Raw genomic sequence first — 13,599 nt, forward strand, 5'->3', positions numbered from 1 at the left:
TGAAAGCATTTTCCTGAGACATACTAAATTCTGCGAGGGATTGATGGAGAAAATGCAGAGGTGATTTCCACTGGGTGCGATGTCTAAAATAAGGGGACATGATCCCAGGATAAGGGAGTCATCCATTTAGGTCAGAGATTTGGAGAAATTTATTTATGCAGAGGCTGTGGATGCTCATTTGTTGAGTATATTCAAGGTTAAGTTGGATTGACTTTTAGATCACCAGAGGAATTGGTTGATGTGTGAATGAACTTGAGTTATAGGACCAGGCTTGATAATTATTGACTGCCAGAACAGGCTTGAGGGGCCTGTTAATTTATATGGGAGCCATCCCAGAAAGTAGAGGAATAAGGATGTGTATCATGCTGCCAATAATATCAACAGCCCTCTGTGTTCCTCAGTGCAGCTAACGAAAGGTGTACTTTATTGGTTAAGTTAAGGCCTCAATAAGGTAAGAAACCATAAACTACCATCCCACCTTAGTGTGCTACACCTCTTGCTGGCAGACAGATAAGGAAGTATCTCATAGATCCAACATTGTGAGAAGTGAAGGTCTGGGTTATTGGGCAAATGGGCAAATTACAAATCCCATGTTTAATGCTTTCAAGTGCAATAATCATTCTTCAATAAATCCTATATATTCATAATGGGTACTCTAGAGCATTCAGTGATGCAGATCAAGACTTGGGCCCCCAATTGGCTGGCTGAACTCAACCACAGATGAAATAGATTTGAAAGGTTCCTTGAAGCCACTTGACATTGCCTGTTCAATCTGCCAGATTAGGTCTGGGTGAAGGTCTGGGTTAACCAGGCTCGCTGACATGTAAATTTGTTTACAAGGCTCTCTGCAAATAAAATGTGGTGAGTGGGGGAAAAAAATCTAATGAATTTTTAAGTGGATTGTAAGCCAGGACACAATTCACCGCTGTTTGGAACAGCACAGTTAACTGAGGGCGGGAAAAAAACTAAGGGTTCCCAATCACAATCTGGCATATACAGTGCCTTGCAGGATACTCAATGCATCACTGTTATTTGTGGTTTTAAACAAAGGTTGATTACAGTAAAGCTTTAACATTTAAAAAAAACTGCATAAAAGCAAAACTCCAGTGAAGGTAAATCAAATATTGACTTTGAATTGGACTCCAATTACTTATTTATTTATTCCTGTGGCACGTTTTAACGTGCACTAATAATAGATTAATGACCTGCTTAATGTTTGGGGACTTTGGGTGCTTTGTGATTTACTTTATAGTTCTCTTGTGAAGCACCAGATGTTCCAAGAACTTTAGATGAGATAATCTTCCCATATCACACAATTTGAAAGCTCTGGTATGGTACACACTAGTCATTACAGGCAATTCGGAGATATGTGGAACAGTCCAGACTAATGCTTGAAAAAGGGAGTCAAGAGCTTATGGTTAGTACCTCTTCATTTTCCTAAACTGCACACACTGAAATTTCCTGTCTTTTAAAATTGCAAGAGCAAATTGCAACAGCAATCAGCAGAAAAAAATTATTTTAGTAATCATTTGCACCTTTGATGATAAATAATGAGACCACAATGGTAAGTTGCAGCATATGTTTACCAGGGAATATTATTCCTAAACTGGATACTAGGGAGTTCTATACTTGGTGGCCTACTATAAAACAATACACACATTTTATTTCATGAATTGATTTGTATCTATACTGTATGACTGCCAGAAATCAGATGTGATTAGAGAGCTGATTGAGGGGAGGAAGTGTTTGCACACTCAAGTGTCACCTGTCAACACTTAACAAGTCCTGACCTTAATCGGTCTACTTATCCATCCATCCAACATAAAATGATACTCTTCCTTGTGTTCGCCCAGGATTGAGATGATCAATCAATCCATCTACACTGAACTTGTGAGCTTGTTTCATGATCTCTATATGGCATTAGCTTCAGACTTAAAAATAAGAGGATCCCGTGTTCCCAGACAATTTCCACAGTTTGCGTAGTTCTTGATTCCTTTTCATCAACAGAGATGGAATGATGAAAAATCTCTGTGACCAGTCCTGTAACAAAGCTTTCCTCCAGTTAATAGATCTGATCTTAGATCTATCTTATCATTTATGCAGGCAAAAACCAGTGACTAAACCTCACATTAAACTAAAACTGGAAAGAACTTTGGGAGTTTGATCTCTTTCACAGTTTATCAAGATACAATTTGTAGAATCTAGGCCCTGTTTGCTGATCTTCCATCACTAATGTTATTTTAATACATAGTCTCTCCAACTGAAAAAGAAGAGGTCAATCCTGTTTCCTGCACATTCCTTCAGTCAGAAGGTTTGAACGGGTTTGACCTGTGGAACAGTTTCTGAGCCCCACGTTAATTTGCCAAAAGTCAATTTACATGAACAGTAATGGCAGAGCTTTAATGAAATCGTGTGGTTTTGTAGACAGCTGAGAAAGCTAATGAGTGATAGAAATTAACTGACCATCCCGAGACTTGGCCATTCAGTTTTTAACCAAGGGAGTATGTGATGCTATCTAATATTCATAAATGTATGTAGGTGCTGATGTTGCTATGATTAGTGTCATGTTGCTGTGCACAGGTTTGTTTTTTATTCCCTAAAGCAGTGCAGTATCATGGAAAGCATTTGCTTTTAATTGGAAAGTCTGCTTTGGATGTGTTATCATATGTTTTATGACGAAGAAGTTTCAACAGGAAAAGCGGGGGAACATGTAACTTTCCATTAACATCTGGTTTCTTTATTGTTTAATTAATAGATACTCCCACAAACAGTGAAAGTGTCGCATTTTCTAGTCCTGATGGATACAATCACTTGACAGGGGCTCAAAGAATATGAATAAAATTATGCCAGCAAGTAGTTGAATTTGTAACGTTTAAAAAAGACACGCTTCAACACCACTCGGTGTGTTGTGATTTTAAATTTCTTAGTAGATACAATGTCATATGTTTAGCTGGGGAATATAGATCAGGAAAAATAATCTATTGAGGTCATTGGAAATAATGCTCAAACCTGCAGACAGAAATGAGTTGCATTGCTTATAGAGGCAATGGTTTAATTTATGTTGGCTTGGCTTGTGTTCCCACCATGTTAGAAGGTCATTGGTTCAAGCCCTACTCCAGTTTGTAAGTGTGTAATCCAAGATGACACTTCACAACACCACTGAGAAAATGTTGCATTGCTCGGGGCTGCTGCATTTTGGATAAGATGTTCAAATGGATGTCACACGCCCCTGGAGAAAGAGCAGGTTGAATATTGCTGGTGCCCCAGTAAAAAATCTGTGCCTCAACCAACCTCACCAATAAAAAATTACCTTGTGTTTTATTTCATTGGTATTTGTGACCTTGCTGTGTTGAAATATCATTTTGCCACATTAAACCTAGGTATATCTCCAATTAATTGGGCTGTGACTACCTGCATAAATGTAAGATAATTATTTCCAAGTTAATTACCACTATGTCATTTATTTGTTGATTCCAGTCTTTGCTTAAAGTAGTTGCATTTTAGAAAAGAAATAGACTGAACTTGCATTTATAAAGGTGGCAGGATATTCCATAGAACCCAGAGTAATCACTGATGCAGTGTATGGATCCTGGAAGCCAATTTGTGCACAGGAAAGTCCCAGAGACAGTAATGTGTCAGCCAGTTGAATACTGACTCTGTTTGAGGGATCAAATTAGCCAGGTTATTGAGAAATCCCCTGCTCTTCAAAATTTGCACTTTGAGCTCTTTTGCAAATATCTGAGAAAGCAGTCAGGGAGTCAGTTTAACATCACTCTCTCTACTGTTGCACTACTGTAACGTGGGCCTAAGTATTAACCTCAGGTGTGGGACTTGAATTTGTATGCTCCTGATTCTGAAGGCAAGAGTCCTACCAATTTAGCCATAACGTAAGAGCATTGCCAATTTTAAGGATTTAATCTTCTCCTAGGCAACATTCACCCCGGACATTCTCTATCCTCCATTGGCAGGAGATACAAAAGCCTGAAAGCACATACATCTATCAGCATCAGCATCTATCCTACTGTTATAAGAGCTTTGAATGGTCTCCTAGTATGATAGATGGGTACTTGACTTCACAATCTACCTCATTATGGTCTTGCATCTTATTGTCTACCTGCACTGCACTTTCTCTGTAACACTTTATTCTGCATTCTGTTATTGTTTCCCCTTGTACTACCTCAATGCTCTGTTGTAATGGAATGATCTGTATAGACGGCATGCAAAACAAGTTTTTCACTGTACCTCAGTATGTGTGACAATAATGAACCAATTTACCCAAGTTACCACAGAGACATGCAGGAAGGTGCTTCCTTCAGTAGAGTGGCCCATTAGTAATCAAAATTATTTATATTTCTATTGAGCCACTATACTGACGGAAGCAGAGTGTTTCACAACTGTATCTACAGTCTCATGTGGCCAGAGTGAACAGTCCAAGGAAGGAGCCCCAGAGAAGAGGCCTTCAGGTGGAGTGAGCTTGAGAGAGCAGCCACCAGTGACTGACAGGGCAATCCTTCAGCAGTGGTACAGAGGTCAAATGCTTAAGCATGCGAAAAACATGCACCCATAGAATAGACTTTACTCACATTTCATGGAGGAAATGGTCGCTCTTGCTTTGTGGCAGCAATTTATTTTTCATAGGTGCTTTTTTTGTTCCCTTATTGATTATGTAATATCTCGGTCTTCTTCCTGCCACACAAAGTAAGTTTGAGGCTAATGTAGTCAACACTTAACCATTAAAAAAATTGGAAGAACTTTGAAGCAAATGCTTAAAATCAAAAGTATATGTTTAAAATGGTCCCAGAGGCTCTCAAATAGGTTTAAAATGAAGCAGCCAAAGGAAATATGTACCATATAATCTTGTTAAAGTAAAATCAAACGATGTTAGGCAACTTAATCTAAAGGCATTGATATGATTGAGATATCATGATTGATTTGCTCAGTTTGACTAAAGAGAATGTATTGAGAATAAGATGGGGATAACTCATTTGCATCTCATCTCTAGGTGAAACAGAGAATGATGGTTTCATTGAAACCAGACAATTACATTTTTAGTGTGATTAAAATAACAGTTCTATGGAACTTCACAAAAGCTAGTGTGCTGCTCAGTTCTGGTCCAAGTAGTGAAAGTATAAATGCAGCCAAGAATTTGTCGAGTTTGTTGCAATCACCAAAAGATGAGGGTGTTTAACACTTCAAAAAAAAAGCTGGTGGAGAGAGCATTTGGTTGCTGTAGTAACATCTACAACAAGTGAATGCAGACTTTTTGGAAGCAAGAATTGTATGTCGGATGGAACCTTGCTTTCCCTTGCTGACAAGACTTCAGTTTGACCTAGTCTCTGTAACGTTTGTTATGTTAATTCTATACACATGTGTCAGACTTTCTGCTATGGGCTAGGGCTAAGTGCCGTGCAATAAGCATCCTTTGATTGCTTTTATTAAAAAAATGTTCAGTGATCGGTTGCCACAGCCGATGCTTCTTATCCAAAGAAGAAACTTCAGCAGACAAAACTAGCAGGCCACGTGAAGTGCACACCAACCAACCCCACACTGCATACCAGATAGCTGACTCGCTAGTCTGGTAGACTGGTTGATCGAGCCAGACTGACTTTGTGCTGTTTGTACATTGTTTCCCCAGTTTGAGTAAAGTGTGAAGAGAAATCACATCAGGAGATTGTGACTGGATCTAAGGGAATCTCACAGGTTTTGTCCTCCTCTTTTCTCCTCTGGTAGGGATAAGAACAGGGAAGAGGTCTTTTAAAATGTATCTTGTAAGCAATTACTCACCATGCCAGGTTATCTCATTTCTAGACTGGGCTATTCTGAAAGAAAATGGCCAGCAAACCTATGTGTAACAAATGTTATTAACAGGCTGCAAGAGTGGAGTAGTGGAGAACTTTTCCCTATTCCAACCCCTTCCACCATAAACTGCTGTGGCTCAACTAAAATTTCCAAAATCCAAGATAGTTAGAAAGTACTAATCATGAGGAGAGAGAAAGAAAATGTATTTTTGGTGAAAACTTCTTCATGATTGATGAAGAATAGAGCTGGTGGTGAACATCAGTAAACATGCAAAAACAATGCAAACAATAATTAACAGCGCAAATAAGATAGAATTTTATAACAGGCCTTTGGGGCCACCGTGCCGCTGCCAGTTCTTTGAAAGAGCCAGCTCTTAGTCCCACATCCCAGATTTTTCCTGATATCCAATCCACTTGAAGTGAGAGCAGATAACGGTCAAAGTTTTTGTGCTTTGCTTGGACAGTATCTTGGATACTGCAACACAACCTGGTCGCTAAGAATTAAGAGGGAGATTTGAGTGCTGGCAGTGATGTAGGAAAGAGCTTCAAGGTTAGTACCTAGTAACATGGGTGTGAAGTGTGGGGATGGCTGAAGAGATGGTTTTATGCCAAAGAAAGGTGGCATCTGAGAAGCGATGGCACAAGAGATTGCAGATGCTGGAATCTGGAGCAAAAAAAAACGCTGGAAGAACTCAGCGGATCAAGTAGCACCTGTGGAGGCAAAGGGCCGATTGATGTTTTGGGTCGAGACCCTGCATCAGGACTGAGAGCATAAAGGGGAGACAGCTAGCATAAAGAGGTGGGACAGGATGTGTTGGGAGTGTAGAATGTTGCTTATGATATCAAAACGTTCCTCTGAAGTATTTCTTTAGCTTCAACTGTGAGGGTGGAAACTAGGGAAGGATAAGTGCAAACAATAAACAAGAATATCAGGAAATTGTTCTTTATGCAAAAGCTGATCAAAGCAATGGGTTAAGATTCTAGGTAGAGAGGTGGAGGGATTCGAAGAACAATTGTTTGCAACAATCAGAAAAATATTGGGATGGATGAATGAAGATGAACAGATTCATTTGTCTCCTTTGTGATCAGTTTATTAAACTACGATGAGGATTTTCCTTGTGATGAGTTTTCAGCCTTGGCTGGGAAAGGACGAAATATGAGTGCAAAACCACAGGGAGGGATTGTTTATTAGTGGGTATGGTCCCTTGTCACTTTTGTACTGTACAAGTTCTGGCAGCTGGTTGCACAGTGTTATTGAGAGGCCTGAAAAAAGCTTTTCCCCTCCGCTTAGAAACAGCAGTATCAGGGAGGGGAAAGTGTGGGGGAAATATAAAAAGAAACTACATTGCTCTCATAATGACAGGAGCACTTATAAAATGCTCTCTCTAATGTGTATTAGCTGGCTTCATATGTTTGGTCTACCCATTTCTTGGGGGCAGAGTCAATGGCATTATTTTAATTCCTCTTTCTAAGTACTGGCTAGTTCAATGAGAAAATGCAGTGTTCATCTCAGCCCTAAAACTTGAAATCTTCATTAGTAAAAGCACAATATTTGTACAGTCTTATTCTTTAATAAACATAATTTCCATAATCTGCAGTGTTCTGTTCTCCATATTTACGAAAAGGATCTAGAGAAGTCAAAGTCAAGTTTATTGTCATCCCAAGTGCATGTATGTACAGGTGCAATGAAAATCTTACTTGCAGCAGCATCACAGGCACATAGCATCACATAGCACATAGAATCTTGGTATTTAAGTTCATAAGAAAAAAAATTATTTGGGCTTGAAGTACTATAGTCTGGAGAGTGGCTTTCATTCACAGGGAAGTTTCTTTAAATGAAACTGCTATCAGGAACAGTTTAGAGGACTGTTGTGACGGGTTTGGATTTAAACTGCAGCTGAACATTAAAATAGATATTCAAATCAGATGTTTATACTCCAGAGTACTCCATGTAGCAAAATGCCAGCCCTTGTAGTCGTGCAAGTTTCTTCACTGTGGGGTCCTAACCTTTGCCAGGTAACTTTGGGAGTTGCCAAGCAACAGTGAGGCACTCCTGAATGGAAGGGGTGGAGATCCAGTTGAGAGCTGATCAGGGCTTTTCTTAGAGGTAAATTGAACTAATCTTGACGGTGAGCAACTGGTTCAGAGACTTAATGTGTTTTTCTGTGCTAAAGATAGAACGTGGCAGCACAGAATGAAGCGAGTGATTAGAAAGCAAAAAACTGCAGATGTTGGAAATCTGAAATAAAACCAGAAAGTTCTGGAAATTCTCAGCAGGTCGGGCAGCATCAATAGAGAGAGAAACAGAGTTAATGTTACAGATCAATGACCCTGCTGGTTACCTTTCCCATGTGAATTGAAGATGGAGCACAAGTGGGGGAGATAATGAGACCAGAGGGGAAAATAACACTTTGTCTCTCTATATGAATGCTTCATTTATGCTTCACAATTCACTTTTGCCAGTGGTTACATGAAACATGAGGCTATCAAAGTAGTTGTTCACAAGGACAAGCACAAGACACTAATTATTAACTTGGCATTGGTGAGAAACAGCTTTGGCTAAGTTTCCATGGTGTAAATTGGATATGGCTGGAAAATGTGTTCCTCCTAGTGAGGGTCACTCTCCTCTAAGGTCACAGTGAGCTGTAACTCTGGATTGAGATGATATGCAGGGGGTCCCCAGATTATCGAAGGGTTCCGTTCCCAGCAACTGTCCATAAACTGAATTTTCCGTAAGTCACAAGTGAACAATTTCCCCCAGAATTGTAATGTGAAATCTTTAGCCTTGATAGCTCATGGGGACTGATTTGCAAAGAGGAGACTGGGGAAGGTCAGTGTAAGTGATAGATGTAGGTGACCTGTGAGAATGCTTGTCTGAAGACAGCCCGGGTGGAGTGATGGGGGAGCTGATCTACTAATCCGTGAGAAAGCTATCGGCAGTTTAATAAAAGAAAGTGTGCGCTAATGAGGGGTGACTTGGGGTTCGTAATGTTTGATCTTACCTGAAGGAGAGATTAGAGGAGGCATTGGCTTTTTCTGTGGGTGATCTCTGCATTGTTTCCTGCTGAAGAGATTCAGACGCCAAACCTGAGAGCAGGGTCCGGGAGAATTTGCGTAATGTCAGATTTTCGCAAGCCAGGTCTTCTGTATCCTGGGGATCCCCTGTACACTGACATTACACTGGTCAAGGAAATAAAGCCTCGTATTGCTGAAGGTGTCTTTCTAATTACTATTGAAGCTCACAGCGGACATGGTAGTCATTCAGATAATTGGGTCTGAGCCAGTCTTCCTTAGAGCAACCCAACACTAACCCCATTGGCCCACACTACATTTGCATCTTCCTCCAAAAGAGATGATCTAGTCTTCCCTTTAAAAGATAGGATGGTCCTTGCGATGGCAACTCTAACATGTGCTAACAACTCGGTCTGCAACATGCAGTCTCTTGGTGCTGTTTCCCTTGTTATCCACTTTATCAGTAATGTATTGACTTGGTTTCTTGCCAATAATTGACTTTGATTTTGAGGTTAAGTTAAATATGACCCATTTTAATACCAATTAGTTCTGTTTTTGAAGGAGTACTTAATTTCAAGTCACCGGGTGCAAATCATTTAATGGATCTGTACTTTGACTCAAAGTAAAGGACCTGTGCTTTGTAGTTGAATCTATTTATTGCATGCATAAAGGATGGTCCCTCACTGCAAGAAATGTTCAGCAGATTGCTGAATTAAAACTATTGTATATGCACGCACTTATAAAACCCTTAACTTGTGAGAAGAATGAATCCTGTGAGGAGATTGGTCTTTGGGTTATTACTGGAGCTGCGCTGTGAGGGATTGATTGTTAATTCGAATGTTGTTCAATTATTATCTTTCAAAGCAGTCCTATCCTCAATGCTATTCTCTTCTATTTTCAGCTGCAAGGATCTATAAAGAGAAAGTTGGAAAGCAGTGGATCACCTGCCAATCATGACAAAATCAGTGAACTTTCTGATGGCGCATTCTCAGGCGAGGTTAAGAGGATCTGCCTGGATGACGTCAGTCTTCCTATGGGTCAGGGTGACACGTCCAGTGTCCTTCGTACAGATGTGCACAACTCCTCGCTGCCGATTGTCCACCGTGGCCAGGCCTTGCAGAATTCTGCATCCATGGGGTCATCTTTGGGCTGTGTAACTCCAGGTACCAGCACGGGACTCCTGGGTGGTAACCAAGCAAATGGTGGTGACATCAGCTCACAGTTTGCCGTGACGTCCAACGCAGAGATGAAACCAAACGTCGGCGATGGACACAACATGTTTTATGACTCCAAAGCAGCTAACAATATAACCATGGACCCCGACTTGGTGGATCTGTTGGAGGAATTGACAAATATACCGAATTCTCCATTAAACGAACTTGACATTTTGAGCACCAGGAGTGACCCCCTGAACCTGGGCCTCGTGCAGACAAGTCAGAGCACGACTCGGAAGTCATCTCCGCAAGCTGCCTCGCACTTGGAGAACCCCATACCCAACCGAGAATTTTCTCCCAATTACAATCAGGCATCTGGGGGTTCTCCTCAGAGGAGGCCACCCTCTGCTGGTGCGTCGTACCCGTTGTCAGCTCCGCCCAATCCAATGCCATTGCCAATGTCCTCGGCGTCTCAGAACCAGGGTCCAAGCCAGAGCCAGCCATCGCTGCTGTCTGGGACCAATGCCAATCGAGTTGGAACCAATTGGCATGAGTTGTCGCACGCGCAGCAGCTGAAGAAGATCGCAGCCAGCCAGCACCAGCGCTCTGTCTCGCAACAGTCTCACCCGCAGCAGGGGCAGACGGCAAACTGGCCTCCGGTTCCCTCCTCTGGACCTTCTCCGCCCTACCAACCGGATAAGCTCCCCAGCCCCTCCCTGCACCAGCAGCCATTTAGCCCCCCCAATGCCATCCTGCCCAGTATTCCTCCCTCCAGCAACCCTGCCAGCTCAATGCAGAGCTACCTGTACAATAAGGTGCCCTCCAGCCAGCCTGCCCGCATTGCCATGTTGGCGCAACAGCAAGCCAGCCTGAGCCAGGGTCCTGTGAATGAGAACAGCCTGCCATCTGAGCAGCTTTCATTCAGCAACACCAAGCCACTGTCGCATTTTGACCCTGACCTTCCTGCACAGAAGATGCCCTCGGTAGCTGGTGGACAGAGCCAGCCCGCCGTGGTGCATTACATGCACCAGGCTCCCACCACCGTGCAGCAACCTCCACAATCTGGTTCCACTCAGCAGCTGCAGTTTCGTAACAAGTTTAGGATGCAGCATCTGAGACTGCAGAACAACATTCAACATTCGCAGGTAAGATGATTTCAGAATAAAACGCTGTGGGTAAACTGTTATTGTGTTTGTATGTCTTATAACCAATCAAAAGATGAATAGTGCACTAAATATTTTAGCACACAAGACAAATCCCTGCACTTCATTTGAAGCCCCACTTCAGAGAGTTGAGCATAAGAACCGAGGTTGACACTCCAATGCTGTGCAGAGTTAGTGCTGAACTGTGGTCTTTTGGATGAGATTTTAATATAAAGCCCTTGTCAGCTCCCTTAGGTGTGTGTAAGAGATCCCAGGGAACAATTTCAAAGAGGAGCATCAGAATTATCCCTAGAGTCCTGGCCAATAGTTATCCCTCCTTCCTTGTCATTAGAACAGGTTATCACAGTTCAGGTTGTGGAAGCAAGCAGATTTGCTGCTTTAAGTCAGTGACTGCACTTCAAAAATACTTTACTGTCTGTAAACTGCTTTGGTGCATTCTGAAAGGCACTATGTAAGCGTAATTCTTTACACATGGCAGTCATTTTAAAATATGATTGGAAAAATTAGAGCATTTTATAAAAAAATAATTAATAGAAAATGCAGTATTCATTGAAAAATCATGTACATAGGTAATGAATAACATGGGATGTGCTTTTACTGTCGACCACAAAGGTGATTGTTATTTCTGATCCAAATTTCTGCTCTGGAAGTCACATGGTACAAGAAATTTCCTTTCTTTTCCAGCAGCCAAAAGGTGTGAACCTTGTGGTGAGCCATTGCCAGATCTCAAAACAAGTGTTTTTTCTCCCCCTTGAGACCTCAGACTTCCTGGTGTTCCATTTAAGTAGCTTCCTGCAGATCCATTTTTATTAAATGGATTTACAGGAAACTATTGAAGTTGTTCCTTTGCTCCAGAAAATTTCTTCCCACCTAATGTGGCACTGCCTTGCACAAGGCCAGTTACCTCCTTTTGGACTCCTTTCAACCAGAGGTTGCAGCCGTCTAAGCACTAGTGTGCTCTGGTGTTTTTAAAGAATTAATTTCATTGAGGTGAAGAACATATAATAAAGGCTTAGAGCAGTCTGAAGTGACAACACTATTCAAGGAACGAGCAAACAGTAAGTCTTTTGATGTGTTTAAACAGTATGCCTGTGTGAGGATGCTGTTAAAAATCTACACAAATAACTCTGCCTCTGTCCTGTTTTGGAATCTGATTTGCTAATCTGGGAACCCTGATGACAGTATCCCTTTAATTGACCGGCAGACAGTGTTGCTTGAAGTATGCCAGACAAAATAGGCAGTGTTTTTTTGTTGAACTGAAATTCACAAAGACTTGCCTCTTGAAGAAGTTTTCTGGTGTGTGAGATGGCCTCAAAGAGCCTATATCGATCATAGCAAGGATTTGGCTGGATGTTCCCTCCTACAGCCATGGCAGAGTGTTCTTACCTCCACAACAGACGCTGTGGGGGTTAGCCCCACTTGCACCCCTAATCCAGGCTGGTGCTCCAGTGCTGTATTGAAGGGACTGCTACCTTTTAGATGAGACTTTCAAACTGAGGCCCCTCTCCACGCTTGAGCGCATGTAAAAATGTCCCAACATACTATCTCCAAGGAGAATTCTGATTGGTGTCTTGGCCAACATGCACATCTTAAACATCACCAGGTATAAAGGGTAAGTTATGAGGACAGAATGGATAGTCTGAGTTTGCATTCCCTGGAACATAGAAGGCAAAGCAGCGATCGATTTACCTTGCTTAAAATGATCCAAACAATTGGTGCAGTGGATGGAGAGAAACCGACCCCTCTGGCAGTTTCAATGTGGAGCCAAGCTGTTCCAGAGTGATAAACAAGATGCTGGAGGAACTCAGTGGGTCAGGCAGCATCTGTGGAGGGAAATGGACAGTCAACGTTTCGGGTCGAGACCCTTCATCTGGACCAAGTATCTTGACTCGGAACATCAACTGTCCATTCCCCTCCACAGATGCTGCCTGACCCACTGAGTTCCTCCAGCATCTTGTACGTTACTCCAGATTCCGGCATCTGCAGGTTCTTATGTCTCTGTTCTAGAGTGATGTCAGGAAGTTCTTCAAGCACAGTTGGTGAGACTGTACTTGGGGTATCGTGTACAGTTTTGGAAAGACAGCATTAAACTTGAAAGGGTACAGAGAAGGTTTTATGGGGATGCTGCCAGGACTCAAGGGCGTGACTTACAGGGAGAGGTTGGGCAAGCTAGGACTTTATTACTTGGAATGTAGGAGACTGACGGGTGACCTTATAGAGGTGTATCGACTCATGAGGGGTAAAGATAGGGTGAATGCACATAGTTCCCTTCCCAGGGAAGGGGAGCTAAAAACTAGAGGGCACAGGTTTAAGGTGAGAGCTGAAAGATTTAAAAAGAACATGAGGGGCAACTTCTTCATGCAGAGGGTGGTGCGTATATGGAACGAGCTGCCAGAAGAAGTGGTTGAGGCAGGTACAATAACAACATTCAAAAGACATTTGGAGAAGTAACATGGATAGGAGGGGTTTGGA

The 13,599-nt window shown here is 42.0% G+C and overlaps 1 protein-coding gene across 1 annotated transcript in view; it reads left to right on the plus strand.

The window, feature by feature from the left end:
- LOC127573848 (mastermind-like protein 2) overlaps nucleotides 1-13,599 on the plus strand; it is a 98,359-nt gene that overhangs the window by 35,041 nt on the left and 49,719 nt on the right. Inside the window, exon 2 of the mRNA XM_052022375.1 lies at nucleotides 9,712-11,109. Within this exon, the coding sequence (XP_051878335.1) occupies nucleotides 9,712-11,109 (1,398 nt within the window). The remainder of the gene's footprint in view (nucleotides 1-9,711; nucleotides 11,110-13,599) is intronic.

Source organism: Pristis pectinata, chromosome 8 (assembly GCF_009764475.1).
Source record: "Pristis pectinata isolate sPriPec2 chromosome 8, sPriPec2.1.pri, whole genome shotgun sequence".
Classification (NCBI taxonomy): Eukaryota; Metazoa; Chordata; class Chondrichthyes; order Rhinopristiformes; family Pristidae; genus Pristis; species Pristis pectinata.